A 23356-nucleotide genomic window follows, 5' to 3' on the forward strand; every position below is an offset into this window, starting at 1 on the left:
AAGTTTGCAAAAGGCAAACAGTATGATTATATTTTCTTCCTTGGATTCCAAGCAAGCTTACCAACCACTCCAGTCAGAAAGGCTCCAGACCTCAAAATGAAGAAATCAAGTGATGAAACACATGACTTCAAATACAAACAGCCTGATCTGTACACAAGACAGACACCGTGATGAGCACAAGCCAAACAACAAATCTTAAGTCCTTGACTCTGCATTCAAACTTTATGTCAGGTGCTGCTGAGAACAACTTAGAGGTTATCCAGTGACCTTTAAAAAATCATTTTGAAGGAAAACTCATATGCAGCACTTCCTGCTTCTTTCCATTAATTTTATCTTCTTAATATTCATCATTCTGGCCTTAAATTACAGAGTTACAGAAAGTATCAGTGACTTTGATAACTGTTCCCTGTGCCTGTGTCTTCTTTGGTACAGTAGGTTATCCAGCTAGCTAGAACATATGACGGACAGCATCCAAGCACTTTGAGATCTAAGAGATGAAGGACACACCTGCAAGTATGTAGCTACAGTGATCTCAATCTGTCTCTGGGGTGCTGCGGTCCAATTGTAGAACAAATTTACAGTCCTACTTTGATGAGATGGGAGCTGGGAATATTCACACTGTAACTTGTACATTATACCAATGTACACTGACAAATCAGTGTACAAATCTAGCAAGCATACAAGACCATACTTGACTCTCATATATACAACATCTTTGTAGGATGACTTTTTTTTCTGGGAAAGATGTCTGACAACAGAGTCAATACAATCTGGTTTGATTGGTGTGTGGTGCCAACTCAATTCCCAGAACACAGTGATATAAACATCATGAGGTCAAGACTTCCTACAGCATCATTCTGGCTCCTCTGGTGTTTGAAGAGAATGGCACAGAAATCAAAGGAAGCAGATCCTCTTTTGCTGCTCTCGATTCTGCTGTTTAAAGTTCTTTATTGACTAGGGCTGCAAAATCCCATATCAGAGGAATCCTCTGAATAGGAACACTTCCTCCATCAAGAGTCACAGAGGGATGCTTCAAGCACTGTGCCATCTCTGGGAAACTTCTCTGCCTGCAATACTCTTCAGTCCTGTAGCAAAGCAACTCCTACAGTCCTGGAATAAGGCATTCAGAACACTTCCTGAACTAGCAATCACCTGCATCAGTAAGGAGAAAAATACAAGTATGATGATGTTTAGAAAAGACACACTTCTCTGTAAAGGTTTCGGGAAGTCCTCTCTCCCTGTCTCTACTGAGAGATCTTGGAAGAAATTCTGTTCAATTGTAACACATAAATGCAAGGCCTGATGCATCCCACAATTGCACATCCAGAGATTTCTCTTTTCTTCAGCTGCAATCACTTGTACACCTAGCAGGCACCTAGCTGGGTGCACTTAAAGCTATGGTAAGACATACGTCTTATTTATCTCCCCATTGTTCAAAGCATCATCATGGCTAGCAGTGATAACTACGCTATCGAGCCTTGACCAGTGAGCTTCACACAGTATCATAAACAAACTGGCATATGACACCATAAACAGTATAAGAAACCCAGACCTTGATGCACTGCCAAAGCGAACTGCAAAGAAACAGGGATGTGACCTCAGAGATACAATTCACATGAAGCCTGAAAAAAAAAGTCATCATGTCAGAAATGCGACCGCACACATGAGTAGGGTAGTGCCCAGACTTCTCTGCTTCACCAATAACAACACTGACTCTGCTTCTTGGCAAACTGCCTAACTTTGGGAAGCTTGGCACAAATATTTCAACAAACAAATAGCAACAGCCGATAGTTTTTTGTTTTGTTTTGTTTTAAATTTAATTAGACAGGATTAATGGCTTTTAACGCAAATCAACGTCATCTTTGAGGAATAAGACCGCCGAGTAGAAATTTCTTTACATTCCATTAAATGGCAACAAGATGACTGATTAATTATGAAAACTACTTCTAAAAACCCTGTGGGTGTAGCAGAGAGATAGTTGGATGGTGACTAATTTTCCATATCATTGAATATCTGCAATTTGGATTTAAAATGAGGTGAAAACAGAAATTGCCAGACTGCCTGTTCCTCAGCTAAATGAAACCCTACCCCCAAATCCATTATGTTCAAGCACTTTGTTCTGTGCCAGAGCCACTGTCACCAATTTTCTTGCAGCACCTGCTTTGTTTCAAGACAACAGTCATTCAAACCTAAGAAGTTAATGTTATGATTCAACAAATCCACAGCTACTTTAAGAGACTGCTTGCCATTTATGTGTTTCAAACAGAACAGCTTAATGAGGTCTAACTGTGCAAATTAACTACAGCAAAGCTGCACACTCACAAGTGACAACAGCAGCAGGATTTAGCTATATGGATGTGGCAAATTACATAGATACTATGTTGTAATACTACATAGGCCTCCTCTTTTCTCTACAGATAATCAGTCTCATTGATGGCAGAAACAAAACTATCACTGATCTGCTTCACAGCAGTACTTCAAAACCATCTTTGTTTTATTCTTGAACCTTCAGAGGGGTTGCCATCATTACCTAAGACAGACTTAGATGAGAAATAAATCCATATGGACTAGAAACACCAAGGAAACTGTATCCATGTACTTACATAGCAACTACATTTATATACAAATAAATCCCCACTCTTCATACATTACCCACGCACCTGGCACATGGTTAATTCCGCAGTCTATTACAATTGCACCAGGTTTGATCCATTCACCTTTCACCATTTCAGCTTTGCCAGCTGCAACCACCAGGATATCAGCTTTAGAAACCTAAAAATAAAAATATATATCCATACAAACAATTCTATATCACACCTACAGTAGAAAAAGGCAGAGCTGCTCCAAGAGCAATTTAAATCAGTTTCAGTTGTAGTGAAATTGTGTGCTCACCCACTGCATCTAGAGGATTGGAAGGGCATCAGCAGCACTGAAAGGTAGCTAACAGTTCTTGGCAAGGACAAATTCCCACAGCCAGAAATTGCAGCCTATTTTCAGGCTCCTACCCTGAACTGTTGCTAGTCAACACTTCACAACCTCCTTTGAACTCTTACATGATTCCCAAATGGATGATACACAGTACTTTTAGATGAAAGCCTTCTGCATACTCTGATCTTCCTTCCTTCCAATATCCCTGCATATTAAGCTGCATATTATCTACTTCACACTACTAGAAATACAACCAGAACTCATCAGACAGCTGACAAGAACAACCCCTACACAGAACAGTAAGCTGCACTTCATTTGTAGCAGCACTGTTGTGGTTTTTATATCCAGGACTGTGTAACATGCAAGACCTGGGGAAGCTGATTGTAAATCAGCACCAGTATTTGTTCAGACAGTAATCAGCAACTATAACAGATCGGGTCACAAAGTAACTATCAGAACCTTGGACAAAAGCTCCTTGCTACTTCCCCTGCTGCTTCATTTGTATCCTTAGGAAGCTGCTACCCCCTGGATTTTTTTCTTTGTATCTTAGACAGAGATTAGCTATTTTTAAGATTTCATTAGAAATTAGCACTTCCATTGTTAATCAGCCTAACGACAGTCTTCTTGAACAGCAACTTAATGGAATGAAGAATTGCAGTGTTTCTGATCTTGCATTTGAGTTATATTCAAGCACACCTACCCCCTTTCCAGCTTTGATACTTGCCTATAAAGCCTGACAGTGTTGATTGCTCAACAAAATTCAAGTAGGTGGCAGCACAGCAACACACTATTTCTGTCACTCTTACTGCTAAAGAAGAAAATGGTACAAACTCCCAGTCATAGAAAACAGAGTAGAAAAAAACATGGAGAAGGAATTTGGACTAGCATTTTCTAGCCATGAAAGTAGAAGATCACTTGGATTTTTTAGGGAAAAAACAAACAAAAATATACACTGTTTTACAGGCCACTACTTGGAGATTAGGAAGGAACGATTAAATTCCCAGTACTTGCCCAAATAAAAATAATAGTAATTTTATTGTTATAGTTGCAACCCTCTAAGTAAGAACCTTCAACAGCAGTAGATTCATGCAACCATTCAATGAACAATACTGGAAAACTATTTCAGATGAAAAACAACCCAGACCCACTGACTTAGACAACATCAGGCAAAAACATGCAGCTGGCAGCATTGGTTTGCAGTACATAACTACAGCCTCATAAGTCCATCCCTTCCCTTACCTCCTCAGCCAGAGTTGAGGTCTTTGAATGGCAAGTGGTTACTGTTGCATGATTCCAGAGCAGCAGGTCATGCATAGGAGCCCCAACGATCTTACTGCGACCAACCACTACAGCCCTTTTCCCTGTAACCTGGACGCCTGTACCACAGGAACATAGGAAAAAATAAAATGTCATTCTGCATTCCATTCTCAAGTAGCTCCAGACTATATTGGTCAGTATGCGTCTTGATACTATTTTTCAGGATACTACTTATTTTTTGGGTTTTGCATTGCTTTAAAACTAGCTGTTTTCCTATTTGAAAAGGCAGAGATGAAACATGGCAACTCAACAAAAGTTTCAGCATGAGAGACAGCCTTGCAGCATAATTTCTCTTCTCATTGAAGACTATTGCATTCATGAATAATGAAAAACTCCTTACCTGTCTGTCTGATAAGTTCCATGCATCCTTTTGGAGTACAGGGAATAAAGCAGTCTCCAAGGTCTCCTCTAGACAGTTTCCCAGCATTGATGCTACTTAAGCTGTATTTTGAAAGAATAAAAAGGCCAAGTAAATTCCCAGTCTCAAAATTACCAGTTAAAAGGGAAGGGGAGGGAGGAAAAAAACGAAGAAAAAAAAAAAAAAGGTCTAATTCTGGAGTAGCTGTGATGTTCTCTAGGGCTGATGTCAGCTTACCCATCTACATCCTTCTCAGGTGCAACAGCATTGGTTATTTTTTCAGTATTGATAGGTTTATCAGAGTCAAGAGGGAGCTGCACTATAAAGCCATGAACAGTAGGGTCTCCATTCAAAGAAGCAATGCACTTGAGGACCTAGAAGCAAAGACCAAAAATCTAGTGGCTGATAAACTGAAGCAAGATTAATAGAAGGTAAAAACAACACAACACAACCCTATGTGGATTAAAAGACACAGAACACACTTTTTTTTTTCCACCCAAAACATATGAATGACTCACATTTTTATTCTGAAAAACACATCTGCTAAAGTTTCTAAATTTTATGTAGTTGTGCGTTAGCTTTCTTAAAAAAAAAAAAACAACACAAAAAACAACAAGACAAATAACTTATCAGTTTCTGTTCTTCTTTCATGAGTTAGTATCTGCAGACAAGCAGTCTTTCCCTCCCCTTTTTACAAAAAAGGATAACTTTACCCCCTTAGCTTGAAACTGAAATTACATGATTTTTCTTTATCAACTAAATTACTTACCTCAGCTTCTGTTGCTGTGTTTGGCAGTTTTATGTGATTGGCACTGATCCCAATCTGCAAATGAGAATACCCAGAAATTATCAGATTTCTGAAATGACACCAGAGATTGATCTGCCTGTTCTTTCAGTCAAGCTCACACTCTTCTACATTTTGTCAATTTTCCAGTTCTATCTCCTATTTCTGTTGCTACAGTCCTTTTATTTGGAAATGCCATCAATGAAGACAATGAAAGATTAGTGCTTTGCCTACTTATATTGGCCCATCTTTCAACTGTCCCATTCACCTTTTGGCATGAACAACTGCATCTTGGCTTGACAGTATATTGCTCTGAGATGCCAGCACAGATGCCAGCTGTCACGTAGGAGAATAGGGACTCATTAGATTCCCAGCCCTGCTGTAGCATGCAATGGACCTCTTGGTGACAGATGTAAGGCAATGCAGCTATGTATCAACAAGAAACGGAGAGAAAGTCAGCACATGGCCACAGGTCAGTAAAGACAGAACATCAGCACTTCGGACACACGTCATTTAGGTAACCTTTTGTGTAATCAGCTCCAACCCACAGAATACCCCACTCTGCGTCAGATTACACATTTGTATTATGTTCCTTTATAACAAGGAATTCAGGCTAGCACTGGTTTCTCCAGTACACAGAAAGCTTAAACAAAGCTATTTGATTCACATCTGTAATTCCATGTTCTGACTGGACCTATTTTAGGGAGGTTAAAAAAAAAAAAATATATATATATATATATATCAGTTTGGGCATTACCTCAGCAGCAGCCTTCAGCTTCATATTAATGTAGAGGTTCGAATCATCCCGATTTCCAACCTAAGGTTGAAAAGACAGTTGAGTCCCCCTGCACAGTAGAGACCCAGCCACAGGCTGAGAATGGCTTAACCCTCAGCTTCCTCAAAGCTACACCGAAGAGAAAAAGGTATTCTTGAATAACCATACCACACTGATACAGACTAAAGGCATCTGGAGCAAACAAGAAAACGTTCTTTCAAGTAAGAGGCAGCTAAAGAGAGGTTGTCTGATCTCCTGCATAAATACTATTAACATCTGTTAGAAAACCCTTAAAAACACAGTGAAGCAGAAAAGCAGAAAATATTGCTTGCCATCTCATCTGAAAAAGTTAATTAACATGATCAGTAGGCGCCGATAACATCCAATTATCTGAATGAGGCTTTTAAAAAGTTGTTCCCCTTTGATACCCAGGAATCTTAATTTTACACACATTTGCCTTTATGGAGAAGCTTCTGCCATGCTGTTTTGTACCTTGAGAATCTTCTCATCAAACAAGAAAAACCAACAAAGTAAAAACAGTACAATGCACAAAGAGAAAGCAGCAAGTAGAACAAGTGTCTGTAGCTTTGGCAGAATTGGGTGTTACAGTACAAGTGTTTGCATCATCCAGTATGTTTTGGCTAAAGGTAGTTCTCCTTGTAACTGTTAGAAAAACAAAGGGCAAACAGGAAAAACATATTAAGAAAACTCTTGAAATCCAGTTCTCTGATACTAGGGAGCTATCCCTATTTCTCACACAGATCACAAGCAGCAAGGGTGACTGTATTAGCCAGTCAACCAGCATGCACTTCTTCCCTGGGCTTATACTAAGAGGCTACGTCCCTTGTAGAGTCTACTGAGTTTAAGAAAAATGATGCATCATATAGGCAGAAGTGACATGTTAGCAAAAAGATGCCATGCAGTGTGTAAAAGGATATTCTTGACTGCAGAACAAAAATAAAAGACAACTGACTCATTCTTTCAGCTTGGAGTACACCAGATACCTCCCAAGAATAGAGCTGGTGAGGTGCTGTGTATCAGGAATATCTGATTGTCCCAACAAAACTGAAAAACAGACAGTTGAGAATATCTGTATTTGAACTTCTCCTACCTAAGGTGGTTTGATAGCTTACAAAAGTGTTGGAGAGCAAACAGATTGTAAAGGATTTATGACTGAGAGAACCCTGGTTTAAAGAGAAAACAGATCAACCAAGAAAAGATTGCAGTAACACTATTGTCCCTTACTGAATTTTAAATCAAGGAACTTCCCCCTTCCCAGTGAATACCCGAAGACAAGTCTTCTGTAGAGCTGATCTTAAAGCTCATGAAAAATAATAACAACAACAACAACAAACAAACAAAAAAACCCACAGATTTGTTCCTGGCATTGAAGAGGAGCACGTTCTTCATGTACTAAAGTGGTCTTAGTGACTGAAACCAGAGAATGCTCTGCAGGAGCCCTAAATAAAATTAAAGGCAGAAGCCCATTCTCTGGACAGCCATTTTCAATCTCTTTGTGGCCATGCAGTTCCATCCATATGTAACAGCTGTTACTGCTACTCACCTTCAGACCTAAGCATACCAGAAAGTTTCCCTTTTTTATAGCTATAATGGAAAAAAAAAAAAAACCAACCACTTAATTCTGACAAATACAGGCCCCAAACCTGAACTGATAAGAGCATTTTTTTCCATTCACAAGCATTTACACATAGATTCTAGCACGTACTCAAGCTTCTGACAAACATCAATTTCAGCAATGAGATTTTATTCAATCCTCTGCACTCAAGGTCTTCTTGGCTGAGGTGATTTGTTCACTTCTCTCTCTCTCCATGCTCTCATATAACAGTGGATCAAATTCTTTATTAACCTCAGCAATATCTGGTGCAATCACATCTGTTAGGGCTGACAGACTTTAGAACTCATAAAAATGCAAAGATGAAACATCACAGAACTGCATTAACACCCCACATGGTGCTCTGCACTCCAGTTCCTTACAAAATGCTACTATTTTGCAAAGCAGTTTTGCTGAAGCTCATCAGTTGCTCACTTAACACAGCAAAGCAGCAAAGATTTTCTGTAGTTGTCATTAAAAACAATACCTGCAAAATCGCAAGTCCTGGTGTGAAACCTGGGAACTTCTCCTTCATCTCAGCAACTTGCTTCTTTAATCTCTCTCTCACTTGTCTGAGTGTAAAAAAAAAAACAAAAAAACACAAACGATATAGAAGTTAACCACAGGTTTGAATTCTCACACAATGGTAAGACAAGTGGTTGACAAGCTGACAGATGGGAAGATCAGCAAACACATACCCACACCTTGAGTACACAAGTCCAAGCAATCTCCAAATAAAACTGATGCTCATAAATCACCAAGACACTTTGGAAGTTTCATTCAAACTTTTTATTTTTCCCCCCAGAATTTTCAAGTCCACTATGTATTTCTTCACTCTCCTCTTTACACAGCAGTCTCATAGGATACAGGGGAATAATACACAATAAGACATGGAAACTCCATTTTAAACTCCCTCCTAAAAAGCAAACCTCCTTTCCACATACACCAAGTCTACCAGTCTTCCACAGATGCCAGTCAACACCGTCAAATGTTGCCTTGGCAAAGGATGACAAATTTACAGTGATAAAACTCTGTATAAGAGCTGAATAGGTTGTCCCCAAACCTGTACCTCTGCTACAGGTGGCCAAAACTGTTTGTTTCTCCTTCCTGTCTGCTTGGCTTAACCCAGGGCTGGATAAGTCAGAGTCCTACACTCACCTTCTTGCTTCCCAACATGAAAATTACTCCAGTCTGAGGGCTTCCAAAGAAAGTAAAAAATCTTCCAAGTGAGAAGGAAGAAGAATGAGAGAAATGAAGCAGCAAGGAAAACTAAACCCTCGTACACAGCTCAGGTTAATTCTACAGCAAAAGACAAGCTCAAGGATACAATTATTAAAACACAACTTTGAGATGAGTACATGAGAGGATTTACTGATTGCATCAATCTAGCTTAAATGTCAGTTCATACCTAGTTTAGAGGTAACAGTTACTCATCACCTATAAATGAGCCGCAAACAGCTCAAAAGCTGCTGTCACTGCTTCGCATGAGTCCCAGGTGTGTGCTCCTTCACCAGTGCAGACTTGGTAGTGGGGAAGAAGTTCTAGTGCTAGGCTCAGTGTGCTCTCTGTAAGCTGAGATTCTGTCAAAAAGGGCCTGACTGCAGCCATGGCTCTGTCTCCTCACTGGAGGCAGCTTGGATTCAGCAAGAACAGACCAGCGGTGCCTACCTTGGATACAATTACCCTTAAATCAGTGCCCCAAAAGGTTTGATACTTTTTAAGTGGAACCAGACCTCTCAGACTGGAAGAGCAGCTGTTGGTGCCAGTTTGTTAAATAATACAAACAGCAAAAGTGCTGGGACAGATTAAGTACCCAGAGGCTGCAACTCCTGCCATACAGCCCCAAAACTCCAGGATGACTGATATCAAGTGAAACCAACTCTATCTTGCAATGATATAAGCTCCAGATCAGGAATGCCAGAGGCAAGAAGAAAGAGAAATGGAAGCAGATGCAGCTCAACAGCACTGTTCCCAGAGGATGGCCGCAGCTGGCCCAGCCAGAAGCAGCCCCAGGGCTGTTCTGAGCCCCATCTCAGGGGAATCACTCAGCCTCCTGCCACATCCTAAATCAAGCCTCTCTCCTGCTGCATCGCAAACCATGTGGCCAGAGCTCTACTGCTACCAACAAGCAGGTTCAAGGTATTTATAAGCATTTGCATCTGGCCAATCTGTTCCGAGTCTCTTAATAAACCTTGGTAAAAGAGGTTGTTTTCAATCTTATCTCAGAAATAATGCTTTCTAGGCATGATTTAGCTAGTGTCTCCACTTGACACTGACTTGCCTCTTACACTCTTGCCTGAGCTCACAGCCTCATCCTAGAAATTCTTCATGCTGAAGCAACAAAAATGCATCTGCTGGGTGGCAGCACCTCACTTCTGCTGTACATCCCCTAGGGAAGGCAGTACCACTACAGCTGCTGACACAGTCAGGCCTGAACTCGTGAGGAGCCCATAACAGCAGTGCAGGGATCACAAGGAGTGTCAGAAATCCAATGCTAGAGTAGGTGCTGTGGGGCACCTATTTGAGGGAGCTACATCTGAGACGAGGCTCTGAAATAGCCTACATGCAGCTGAGTCAGTAAGAAAGATGCAGCAGTGGCTTACTGCCTACAAACAAGAGGAAATGCAAACAAGTGTGAAATGTACTGTAGTTTACAATGCAGTAGAGTTCTCATAAGGGACAGTCAACTGAAAGGGTCTCAGATCTGGCACTTATTTTTAATGCAGCCTTCTCAGTGGAGGAGAAGCAGTCCCGTCAGAGGATCTATTTCTCTCCATCCACTTTGAAGCAGGGCTATGGCATGCTTTTACACCAAGCAGCCACAACTGCTCACGCACTATATTGCTGCCATTTTCTGTAATTAGGCACTAGCTCGTTTCCTCCTCAGCTACACAGGAAAGGTAACACGCACAAACACACAAGTGATGCTGCCAGTCCTGAATTGCCTTAGGAGTCTTGAATCAAGAAACCACTTGCTAGACAGCCACCTAGCGTTCACTATCGCTGAATGACAGCTAAGAGAAAAGCCAGAGATGCAAAGGTCAGAGAGAAAACTAAGTAAAAAAACAAACAAAAAGCAGTCTCTGTAGTTTGGCAGATACATTACAAAATAATTCGGGTCTTCATGAAGATTAAAAAAAAATAATCATATTGACAAATTAACAACTTTTTTTGTTATTAGTATGAACATTTATTCAAGTTTTCAAACATAAGTTGGCAATTGAACGTGGCTGCTGCTCCAAGAGCCTTCCCTCCCAAGACCCCTCCTGTGCTGCTGGCTCTTCCACAAACGAACTCCCACCGCAAACACAAGTCCAGGGTCCACACAGGTTAAGGACAGCATGTGACTTTAAGCATACAATGAAAAAGCCAGTTCCAAAGATTAAAGAAGCGGTTAGCCTTTCTTTCACGAGACTGCAGAACTGAGCAGAATTTAAATTTACGCAGTGAATTTCCCAGAATAGCAGAGACAAACCACCTTCCTCCAGTTCTGCTCGAAGCACAGAGACAGAAGCACAGCTCTCATGCCAGGATCTCCCCAGGCAGACTCCACCACAACACCTGCTGGATTCTTTACATGTAATGGATTGGGTGGCTGTGGTGTGAGCATATGCGGCACCAAATTTAGGATAAAAATCAGGCTGTACTTCCATTCCTTCTGTGGACTGTAGGTGATACTGCTGAACATATGACCAAGGCAATACCTCCCTTAGAGACAACGATGCTCTACAGGAGAAGCCTGACCCCAAGAGAGAAAGGTTTGGTTTCACTGCACAGATTACAGATTCCCCAAAGGCTTCAGAAGTGTGAATCAGAAGTGCTCTTGCTGCAGCCCTCCAGAAATGGCTGCAGAAGGCTAACAAGTCTCCCCAGACCCCAAGCCACTTTGGCCAGAGCTACTGTCCCTATAGCCATTTTTCATTGCAGCCTACAGTGCTGCCACTGCTCAACTTTGCCCCCATGATAAAAAAAATGCAGAAACAAACGGCTGTTTGAGGGAAGAAGCAATTTAGACAACAGAGCTGCAATCAATTCACAAGTCTTCTGCCCTCACCTCACACTCAAGTTCAGTGTAATACATCCAATATCCTTCACAGACTGTCCAAATAGAAGAGCTTGTTTCTACTGAAAGAAGCTGCCTAATTCAAAACATTATTAACTTGAGCACAAAAAATCCTACACAAATCACAATATCTGCTGCTCTGTATGTTCTCCCTTCCATGCACGATAAAAATCACACTTATTATCATCACATATATTGACTAATTTCCTCTGTGTCTCTTCTGAACCTCCCAAGACTTTCTAGACATTAACTAGCTTGATCTCCTACATAACTTATCTTTGATCACAGGGACAAGAAAGCTCCATCTCCTTAAGTTTTTTCCCTCTTCAACTGATTCACAAAAATGTCACTATTTACCTGTTTTTTTTTTTGTTTGTTTGTTTTTTAATAAATGACATGACTTTGAATTAGTTATTTTCTTCACCCTTCTTTGGGGAAGGGGTGGCTGATAACAGGAGAAGAAAGTTCATAGTACTTAGGAGTTTTTAAGTTAAAACACATACATAAACTCAGAATTAACTAGCTGGAACACTGCTTCATTGATTCACCTTATTTGTTAATATTTGACTGAATTACAAGCAAAGTTTTCTCAATTAAAGCCCAGAATAATAGAAGAACTCTACAGGACTGTAACTGAAAAGACTTTGCAGATGATGTACTGAGAAACACACCCTTACTATGGCAGACAAATTCAGTTGAATATTTCGAGAAAGAGCACACGCCTATCACTTGCTTCTTTCTTTTACTGATAGATTCATGGCCTGACAGTTGGCTCTGGATGTTGAGAATCCTTTGGCTCAGCACTTCTCCAGAGGGCCTGGAAAAAGAGACATATCTGCAGGTGACAGTCCATTTCCTCACATCTTCAACAAACACTCCACTACAGAAAAAAACAAAATACATGAGACCTGCAGACTATGATAGCGTTTAGCTATGTTGGGCATAAATACAGGAGATGTAAAGGAAATGAAGAACGTTGGTACATATGCAATAATTTTTTTCCTGTTTTGTGCAGTTTTCAGGTCAAGATTCAATGTCTGCTCGAAGGCAGGCTTCAACTAAGAACCTCAGAGCTGCTCTGGAAACAAAGTAATCCTTTCTCCCATATGTATCTACTAAAATCTTGCTCTCTTTCAGGCATTCGAACATCATTTCTTAAAACAACTGCTAACGTAATACTGACAGCAAACAGAATAAAAAAGTCACCACTATAACTATAAATAAAAAATAAAAAAATAAAAAATGCAAGAAAATTAGAACCAAGAATATTAGAAGATGAAAGTTCAAAATACCACCAAAACATGCTCCTTCCCCTCAAAGTTTCACCTTTCCAGAATTCTATTCAGTCTAAATTTACACTAACGTGTAGCTTGAAGGAACCTATGTCAGCTTCCATGCCAGAAAAAGGAAATATCTGAAGTGGGCAGATCACTAGGTATTGTGAGCACCACACATAGGGCATGCAGAGCACAATGCTCTCAAGACTGACAAAAGTGTAAGTCTAACAAAGTACACAAGACTGACAGACTGAAAGCCCCAAGTAATCATCCTGACAAGTGGCCCAAAAATTACTGGGTAAAACACATTTCAGCAGGCTTTTGTTGTGGACATTTAGATTCAAGACACATTAAGACTAGTTTTGAGAAATGCAGCACTGCCAGCTGGAAGCATATGTTCTATATGCAGCAACACCTAAGATGAGCCCCAACAAGTTCTCAGAGATTACTTCAGATCATTTCAAATTTACACTTTCTGTCCAAATTCTGGATGAATACTGGAACAGGTTATCCACTGGCACAGGTTGCCCAAAGAGGTTGTGGAGGCCCCATCCCTGGAGGGGTTCAAGGCAAGGCTGGATGTAGCTCTGGGCAGCCTGGTCTGGTGGTTGGAAACCCTGCCCACAGCAATGGGGTTGAAACTAGATGATCTTCAAGATTCTTTTCAACCCAGGCCATTCTATGATTCTATGAAATTCCTTGGTTATAGAGAAGTTCATAGAATCATTAAGGTTGAAAAGACCTCCCAGATGATCTAGCCTAACCCCAAACCATCCCCTTTTACCATGTTCTCTCATCTCCATAGTTCTTGAACGCCTCCAGGGACAGCAACTCCACCATCTCCCTGGTAGCTTGTTCCAATGCATCACCACTCTCTGTGAACAAATTTTTCCTAATATCCAAGCTGACGGTGTGCATATCAAACCTACCTCGCCACACACCACTAGCACTGAGTATCGCACAAGTGTCACCCATAGCCAAACACTGCATTTTTCTTCTGTACATACAGCAGTGTACTCACATATAGAGCATGTACGTATAGCAGTGTACTGCAGAGCAGCAATTGGGAAAGTAAGCAAGACTACACAGCACAAGGCTCAGTTGAGTGAAAGCTGAAAGCAGAAGGAAGTCTGACAAATCTTTCCAACAGTTTTGACAAGACACATGTTAACACTCATACTCAAGTCATCCGATACATAGATTAATTTAATTAGCTTTAAAAAGAAGCAATCGATGCTCTCAAAACGGAGATCACCCCTAAGCTGCCAACTCGGGCCCAGAAAGCATCCTGAGAGCATAAACAGACAAGAGGCAGTGATTCCACCTTGTCGCATCAGCCTGGGCACCTATCTCAGCACAGAGATGCCGAACAACCACGAGCAGTGTTCCAGGGCTGATGTTGGACGGGGCCAACAAGAAGCAGACCCCCAGGCTAAGCTCTTGAGACAACGCTTTCAGTTCTTCTGAAAGGTAGACCTCCCCACCCCCCTCCGGCAGCGAGGAGGGTACATACGCGGAGACGACTTTGCCGCTAAGGATCTCTGCGGGGGCCATGGCGAGGGCGGGAGCCGGCAGCCAAACGCGGCGGTTCTCCGGGGTGCTCTGCAGGACACGCCGTCCCCTCCACAGCCCTATCCTGCAGCCCACGTGGGCCCAAACTTTCAGTAGCAGCCACCGCGCAAGCGCTGCCCCACCCCGGCGGGCTGCTGCGCTGTGCGTGTTTCCTCCCCTGCGTTTTTCAGCGCCCTGAGGCTGAGGGGAGCGGGTTGAGGCGTTGTGAGATGGCCGCTCCAGAGCCGCCTTTACTGCAGCGCGTTCCCTGGCTCTGCACACAAGGGGTCTGGGCGTAGGGACGGGAAAGCCAGCGTTGTGGTGGGCTTTGTGCGCTGCTGGAGGAGTACACAAATTTCTGGTCACGTATTTAGTAGAATTGCAAGTCAACATATGGATAACTTCAGTATGTTATGGCCTGGGGTTGCAGGTAGCTACTATGAGACTCTTCAGACTTTGCTAACAGTAGAGGGTTTTTATTCAGCAGTCTTTATCTGTCGGAGCGATATCTTTTAAGCAAGGAATAATGCTGAGGAAGGCGTTTCCTTGTGAGGCAGGCTGCTCTGACCTGTGCAGTTCTCCATTTTATATAACCAGTGCTTCTTCTTAATCCACGGGGGAGTGTAAGCTGAGAGAATCAGCTTTCAGTGCTTTTCTCATGGGGATAGGAAAATCAGTTGGATGCCATACCTTGAGGCTGCCTTGCTTGTAATGCCAGGGCCCCAAGGAGCTGCACAAGGTTTGTCCTATTGACGTGTATCACATGGGACATGATTCAAGAAAATAGAGCTCCATCAAAAGAGGGGTGGCCAGCAGGGACAGGGAGGTGATTGTCCCCCTCTACTCTGCTCTTGTGAGGCCCCATCTGGAGTACTGTGTCCAGGTCTGGAGCCCCCAGTCACAGTTAGTGATGGGATGGAGCAGTAGTATGTTCCCATCCTTCTTTATTAAAGTAGGATATTAATAAAGGTAAGGCATTATTCCTGTTACTATTTTGGGACACATCTGCCACATGTGGTGCCAGTGCAGCAAAGAAATAGGATGACAGGTTCACAAAGTGTGGAAAACAGGGATTTGATGCTAGTGCAACAGCAGTCCCAGTGAGAAGTTAGGACTAAAAAAAGCCTGTTTGAAGTCCATTTTTGAAAAGAAAGTTGATGTTTTAAAGGGTTTGCTGAGAAGGCATTCAATCCTGCTACAACACTGCATCATGCTTCTCAATGCTATAATCACATCAAGAATGGATTTGGGGGCCTGTCTGATTTTGAGAAAAGTGGAATACAGATGTCGCAGTTTCCGTCTAGCACACAAAACTATGAGGATGGAATATATAGACCCTTCTGTTTTAGAAGCTCAGAACCTCCAGGGATGCTTCTCTGGAATTCTGGGAGGGGAATATATACCATATATTGCTAAAACTTCTCTGAGGATAAGTCTTTCCCATGTGTTTTCTCTTGTAGCATATAGGTAATGACTTCTGCTTTTTTTTTTCTGCTTTCTTTTTTTTTTATTGAGGGGAAAGCTGGTTATTTCAAGGGGTCAAAACCAACTGAAGTTAAAAACTTTTCAATTGTAGGAATAGAGGTCAGAAATTTCTCTTTAAAACTGACTTGGAAAAAAGGGAAAACTGTGTTTGGGGGTTTCTATATGCTAAATAAAAAAATTAGAAATAACTTTTTTTTTTTTTTTTTTTTGTCCTTCTATAGCTATTCCTTGTATTTCCTGGAATGTTCCGATAGACAGTTGCAGTATTATGCAATCAAAACTGAGATAATACAATTAACTGAGGGAAGGGATTTTTCTCAGCTGCTTAAAATTCTGTGCCTTGTTTGTTTCTTCTGTTGCTTTTATCTGAGGCCTGAATGAACTCTTGGGGAAGAAAAAAAAGTGTTTAGAAAAATGTGCAAAAGACGCTTTCAGTTAAGGATAGCACAGGCTTGCAAAAACAACTTTTGCTAAAAAAGATTTTACACTGAAGATGATAATGTATAAATATCAGCAGGAAAAGAAAGCCCACTTATTTAAAAATATTCCAATGACATTGTTTGCAGAGTAAGCAAAAAAAGCTAGTGCCATCAGAAGCTGTAGATTCCAGTCCAGAATTGCAAACTTGCATGGTTTGCATGTGTCTTTACTTCCCTCTACTTTTCTTAATAGCCCTTCTCCTGAAAAAAAGATGTCTCACAATGATACACAAAACTTTGAAAATGACCTGGAGAGTAAAAGTAATACCGAACAAACAACTTCTTTTATCATCTCATTTTGTTTGAGCCAGATTCTGTTTTCATGGGAAGGAACAGACTCATGAATTTTAAATATTTATGACAGAAAATCAAACTAGCTAATCTCCTTTTATCATAGAAAAATCTTTTTTATTTCTAACTTGTTCCATGCAGCAGTCAAGTACCAAAGCTGAGATTGTCACTCAGAAGTTGTGTGTCATACATTTATGTAAGAACTTGTTCTTTAACATTTAATCTTAATTGTCATCTTGAAGTTGAAATACTGAGAATGAGATGAGAAGGGAACAGAAAAAGGGTTATATGATGAGAAATGGCTAAACAGACCTTTTCAGTTCTTGTTAGAGCCATATCCAGCCCTGAAATGAAGGAAAAAACTTAGAACTGCTATTGTAAAGGAAATCTTGGAGAAACATAGTGGCAAAGGAGACAAATGTGAAAACAGGTACAGTTGAGAGCAACAATCAGTGCTTTCAATACAATTTTATCAAATATATTATGCAAAACAATAAGGAAAGAAATTATTGCTGTGATAAGGACAGCTCTGAGAATGATAAGTCTTGTAACAAAGAAGGCTTATTTTCTGTCGACTGTTTGGATGAAGGTAAAAACAGTTACTTGAAGCCTCAGAAAGATCTCTGCTCTTGAATACAACTCCCGAGCAGTTGTTCTACCTCACTCACTTCCCTGCCCGGTGTTCCTGAGTTTGATTTGGTAATTGCCACATTTTGACTGTTTACTCTTGTTCCACCCCCTCTTACCTAACATGTCAAAAGTCATAGAAGTTGCTCTTTAAAAAAGCCACGAGGGCTGCAAAATGTGTGCCAGAAAGACTTTCAGTGTTACTGATGGGCTAAGAGCAGTGCCTCTGCTTGCACAGGGCCCCAGAAGTTGGAATTTGTTATGAGAAACTGACCCTATATCAGCAAATTAAGGAATAACGTTAGTCATTGCTTCACCCACTGGTTAGGATAGGATATCACCTTCAGTAAAGGGAGAATAGGAGGCATAGATGAACTTAACGCATTTTCATTTCCTGACCAAAGCAGGGTTGGACAAATAATTGATGTTTCTGTAGAATGTAACTTCTTTCCTGTGATGGAAAACACAATTTAGTAATGGGGGAGTGGTGGTATTTAAATATATGCTATTAGTCAACTGTACCTTTGATCAGATGACAGAACTTTGACATACGAGGCTTGTGATTGACCTCAGCATACGTGAGGTCCCTCATAGCTAAGCTGTGTTAATGTAATGCTAAAAATTGTGATCTAATATTTGTTTCATCATGAAGTGTTTCCTAAGTGTAGTTAGCCCCTTATCCATTTAGCTATCTCATGTGCTCCATCCATCTTAGGTACAACACAGAAATTGCAGCTTGGTGAAGCAGCCAGCTGTTGAACTGTCACTGTAGAAATGTCTGTCCTAGGTTGAAATGTTATTTGCTGTCTGGTGTTCAGAGTTTCTTGTCCAGTGCCTGAACTAGCACAACAGGGTTTAGAGCCTTCCTTGTCAGCTTCAGTACAAAGGTAGCCAAGTTAATTAAATTGCTTCCAAGGGTAATTTTAGCAACGATGAACTGATTTTTTATAAAGCAGTCAAAGTCTACTTTTACTGTTGATTTTTTTTCTGGTAGGTTGGTCAAGCTGGTTGAGTTCAGCAGAGTGGTAGTGACAAACGGATCTCTGATGTGCTCTTTTAACCCGTCTCAAGCTTGCCAGCTATTTGCCTCCCATGTAGGAGTTTTGTATCAGCCAAAACTAGTTTGTCACTCTAAAGACAGCAACAACCAGGTCAAACTACCTCTAAACTTCCACTTACAGTCCTGTGCCACTGACTCATATACGTGACTGGTACATAGTTGAGTGCAGTTGTCACAGGCTCCTTTCTGTTGGCTTCTTCTCTTGTTGCTCCTTTAGCTAATTTTCTTTAGATATGTCACTTTACCTTCAAACAGAAATCTTCCAACACTTCCAGTTGACCTCTTAGGAATCCTGCAGAAGAAAAATGTCTCATTAGCAGCTTGAAGAATTTTGTGTCAAATCTGATTCCACAATGCTGGAGTACTTGATAACGTGGGCCCTGGGTTGGCCTGACTGATGTTAAGAGACAATTCAGAGCAAAGAAACCATTTCCTGAGTAGTCCTCTCATATAATAACCATTCCTAATGCTTCTACAGCATTGAAATAAACAGCAACCTAATTCACTATCCCAGCCTGTTTGTGAGTAACGCAGTATCACATTTTCCAGACAAGACAGATGAGAAAGAAGGATTGTCTAAAGCAAAATATAAACACAAGCACTGGAGCTGTGATTAACTAGATGTGTGCTACCCCTTTTGCATAAGTACCTCTCGGCCATGTAAGTCTTGGTTAGGTTTTATGGAAACAGGATAGATAAGGTACTTGTCTACACGTGCTGTGTTTGGTAAGTACATATTTCTTGTACCTCTGACATAGTGATATATTTACGCACTGTGCTGTTTCTTATCTCCCTGTTGGGGTTGTTTGTAACTAAACTTTATTTCTTAGCATCAAATTAAAAGTATTTCTCTCCCACTGTCTGTGTTTAATTGTGCTACTGAAATTGGAAGGAGCAGGAAATTGAAGAGGGAGTGAGTCTAATAACTGCTCTGGGACAGCAGACTATTGATGCTGTTAATATGATTACAGGCACACGTCAATGAAGCAAAAAGATTTTCCTTTACCTAATGGTCACCTAAGATACGTATTTGGGGATGAACTTTAACTTCTTGTGAACAGAACCTGAAAGAAGTTAAAAGGTGATGAGTGCACAGAATATTCAAGTATCTCATTCTTTTCCACTTTGAAATGTATCAAAGTAAGAGAGCTCACTATTAGCTTGTTCCATGCTTATTTACAATATTAAGAGCAGTAGAAAAACCCTTTTCTAGAATTGTCTCAACATAAGCTGTATATATATGCGAGCATGTATCTCCCAGTTTATTTGCCTTATACTGCAAACCTTTGTATACCAAAACTTTGACAACTTCTCGTGAGAGTGATCCCATTTTTGCCCTTTGATTTGCCTATGAGCTGTGTGATTTGTATTTTAAAAGAATTGCTCAGTTTATAAATGAGGCAGATCCTGGCAGTGGTTTGAGAGACACATTGCTTATGTTTGCCCTGAAGCTATGGAGTCTGTCCATTCTTGCATGCTCAAGTCTATTGCTCTGTACTCTCTCTGAGCTTTCCAATTTACAAACCAGCTTGAAATCTCATTAGAAAGTCTGTGCTATGAAACGAGCCATCCTTTCCTGCTATATCTAAGAGCCTGAAATAATCCAGCAGGACAGTCCAATGCTATGTCCTGTGAGCTGTGTCAGCTGTAACAGGCAAAAAGCACATTAAGGACTCGTCTAGTCCCCTTCAGCCACCGTCTTGAAGCTAACCATTTTGACCTCTCTAGCCTGTGTACCCCACTGCAGCTGCTGAGGTTGCACATGGAATAGCTTTGCTTTGGAGCCCTACTGCTTTGCAGAGCTAACCATGAGGCTGTGGTTAGACTCTGGACCTAGGACAGAGTCAGTGACTGATGCTTGCGTGGGCTATGTGAAAATTGATAGCAGGTAGACTTGGTGTACAGCAGGAATATGATGAGCTCAACAGGGGAAAGCCCGCTGTGATACCTCCTTATGGCCTAGATGCCTGGAGAAGAAAATGAATTATACTTCTAAGAGGAAATGTGTTGAGGTGTAATGTTACTGGTATCTTTTATGCCTACCATGGAAGTGTAGGACCAGCAAGTGGATTCTGAAGGAGACTGATTATTCACATTAGTTGTACAGGATCAGCAAAGAAAATATTACAACAGTTACTCAGTGAGACAGTCAACATATTTGGCCTCAAGGCCATTTCTATACTACAACGTTGACACTAGTATAGGCATTGACCTTGTGGACCTACATGGTGAGATGTCAGCACAGTTAAGCAGTTTGGTCTGAGCATCTGCCTCAGTAATACAGTTGGGGCATGAGTTTTACTGCCCTTTTCCTTTGAGGATTCAGTAGTGTTCTTGGAGCTTTGTGAAAAGATTTGATGATAAGAACAAAGTGTTTTTCCCTTTGTGAACAATTTTTGATTTCCAGTTCCTCATATGTCCTATGATTTTTACAAGTTATAGGGTGATGGAACTTCTGTGATACAGGAAGTCTATGTGTCTTTCAGAGGCATGCTGAGGAGCTGCTTTCCTGTCTGTCCTGGGATCTGTAGAGGGGTGCCTTGACATTTTAAATAGGAACATTTTCACACAGAACTGCCTGGCAATTTGAATTTTCTTTGAAACATCTGATTTTGAGACAGCACACATGGTGTCCTTCACTCAAGAAGGTGCCCTTCACTCAGGCACAGCTAGCATAAGTGCTCAGAACAGAGAAGAATTACAGCTTTACATGAAGGATGATTTCTAAAGCCTGAAGAGTTGTCTTAAATTGTGCTCACTAACAGGGAAATAGAGCTGACACACAGACAAATAACTGAATTTCTTTTTCAAAAACACTATGATAGTTCTATAGCATTCATATAGTCCATATTCAAGTGTCAGCTATTCAAGAGGGATTCAGATATCGCTAGCTTGGCAGAGAGGAGGAACAATTGTTTGCGTAGGTTCACTGCCTCACTTTATGCTTTTAATTTGGATGCTGGCTGCAGCTGTTTCCTGGTGTTGGTGATCAAAAGCCTCAGCTCTGTACACCACACATAGATGACAATGACAGCATGAATGCATGCAGACTTCCTCCAGGAGCTAGGAGAATATTGAAGGAAAGTCTATGAAAACTCAGCAAGTGGCAATTCTTGGTATACTTTCAGCTGACAATGACACTGTGCCTTCCTAAGCAGATATAAAACTAAACTCTTGATGATATATACAAATGAACCTGTCCCCAGATATGCTCCTTATCATTTTTTTCTTTAAATGAAAGGACATTTCATGTTTGAAATACTCAGATTAATGGCAGGTTTACAGCAGTTTGATTTGAAACCTGCTTTCTAGGTAATGTCAGGTACAGTGGAGATAGACAAAGCATGCTGAAATTTAGGACTCTGAAGAGAATTTCTTTTTCTTTAGCACAGCCTTATTCTAAGGGAAAAAGCTACCATACCAGAGAGCTACACTCAGACTCGAGCCACAATCACTAGATAGCCCCAAAATTACTTTGAATTCAAAGGGTCAGACCTTGAGGATGGAGAGTTGCTCCACCCATTGCTCTGCCTGTGTCCTCAGGGCGGTTCTTTTCCCCATCTCAACCAGCTTCCTAGTTGTCACTGCAGTATTGTCCAGTGTGCCACTTTCTGTGGAGGTATACAGGTCTGCAGAAGGAGGAAGATTATCCCAAAATGAGTCAGATGGGATGGAGATTGTTGTGGTTTTGTTTGTGTAGGAATACATTTTTTGGTTTGGAAAAGTACATTTTAGTATGTTTTTGGTCCAAATCACCTGTAAGCAATACTTACTTAACTGGATCCAAATGCTTTTGAAATCAGTGAGGTTTTTTTATGTGCCTGTTGGTCCAAGAACATTTAGGGATCTGGCATGTCTACATCCCCTTACTGATACATCTCTCTTGAGGCATGGCATCATTCATCATTACTGTCGTCAGCAACATTAATGGCATTTTCAATAGTGAAAAAGATTTTAAAAGTAGGTTGTCCTATATATAGAAACCACCACTGTCATCCATGCCAAGGGTTGGATGCTGTCAATGGCATTGTTAAAATAATTATTTTAATTTATTTTATATAGAAAACTTTTTATTTGCAAGAATAACAGAGTTAATCCTTTTACACTCAACATGTGACCACACTACTGTACATTGGAGTTGGATTACTAGGGCTGGGGGAATGCCATCTTCACAGGCCAAGGAACAGCCTCTCCTTTCCCCTGGGACTGTTATCTCTTGCATTTATGGCTAAAGAGCCATACATTCAAACAAAAAAATGAATCTATCTGTCTGAGAGTTGATCTGACAGATCTGTCAATAAACTAATGTGCACGGAGCACTGGAACAGGTTATCAAGAGAGGTTATGGAGTCTCCTTCTATGGGAACCGCCTGGGTGCCTACCTGTTTGACCTATTCTAGGGTACCTGTTTTAGCAGGGCGGTTGGACTTGATGATCCCTTGAGGTCTGTTCCAACCCCTGTGATTCTGTGATCTGTGAACAGTGGGATCTGACAATGTGGATGGGCAGATGTCATGGCTGATGCTGGGAGGAAAGGAAGTGCTGTGGGATTTGATGTTCTCCTCTCAGGATATAGCTGTTGGTGCATTTTCTGACATGAAACTGCTGTGTGGTAGTAACATATTCTCTTCCCGTACATGGGAAAGCTGTAGGGTGGGATAAGAGTGTAATTTGTGAAGGATCACAGGTCTGTGTGGTTGCAGACATGAGTCATAGAATCACAGAATCATAGAATCCATCGGGTTGGAA

The 23356-nt window shown here is 41.0% G+C and overlaps 1 protein-coding gene across 3 annotated transcripts in view; it reads right to left on the reverse strand.

Annotated features, from left to right (window-relative positions):
• The window catches only part of MTHFD1 (methylenetetrahydrofolate dehydrogenase, cyclohydrolase and formyltetrahydrofolate synthetase 1), a 247698-nt gene extending 232860 nt beyond the window's left edge, over positions 1 to 14838 (reverse strand). For all 3 annotated transcript variants that reach the window (XM_085225773.1, XM_085225774.1, XM_010712015.2), the window contains exons 1-8: positions 14628 to 14838; positions 8262 to 8346; positions 6145 to 6204; positions 5373 to 5426; positions 4841 to 4977; positions 4586 to 4686; positions 4168 to 4304; positions 2661 to 2772 (exon numbers count right to left, since the gene is read on the reverse strand). In XM_085225773.1, the coding sequence (XP_085081899.1) occupies positions 2661 to 2772; positions 4168 to 4304; positions 4586 to 4686; positions 4841 to 4977; positions 5373 to 5426; positions 6145 to 6204; positions 8262 to 8346; positions 14628 to 14668 (727 nt within the window). In that variant the 5' untranslated portion in view covers positions 14669 to 14838. The remainder of the gene's footprint in view (positions 1 to 2660; positions 2773 to 4167; positions 4305 to 4585; positions 4687 to 4840; positions 4978 to 5372; positions 5427 to 6144; positions 6205 to 8261; positions 8347 to 14627) is intronic.
• Positions 14839 to 23356: the final 8518 nt, after the last annotated feature.

Source organism: Meleagris gallopavo, chromosome 5, assembly GCF_905368555.1.
Source record: "Meleagris gallopavo chromosome 5, MGAL_WU_HG_1.1, whole genome shotgun sequence".
In the NCBI taxonomy this organism is placed as follows: Eukaryota; Metazoa; Chordata; class Aves; order Galliformes; family Phasianidae; genus Meleagris; species Meleagris gallopavo.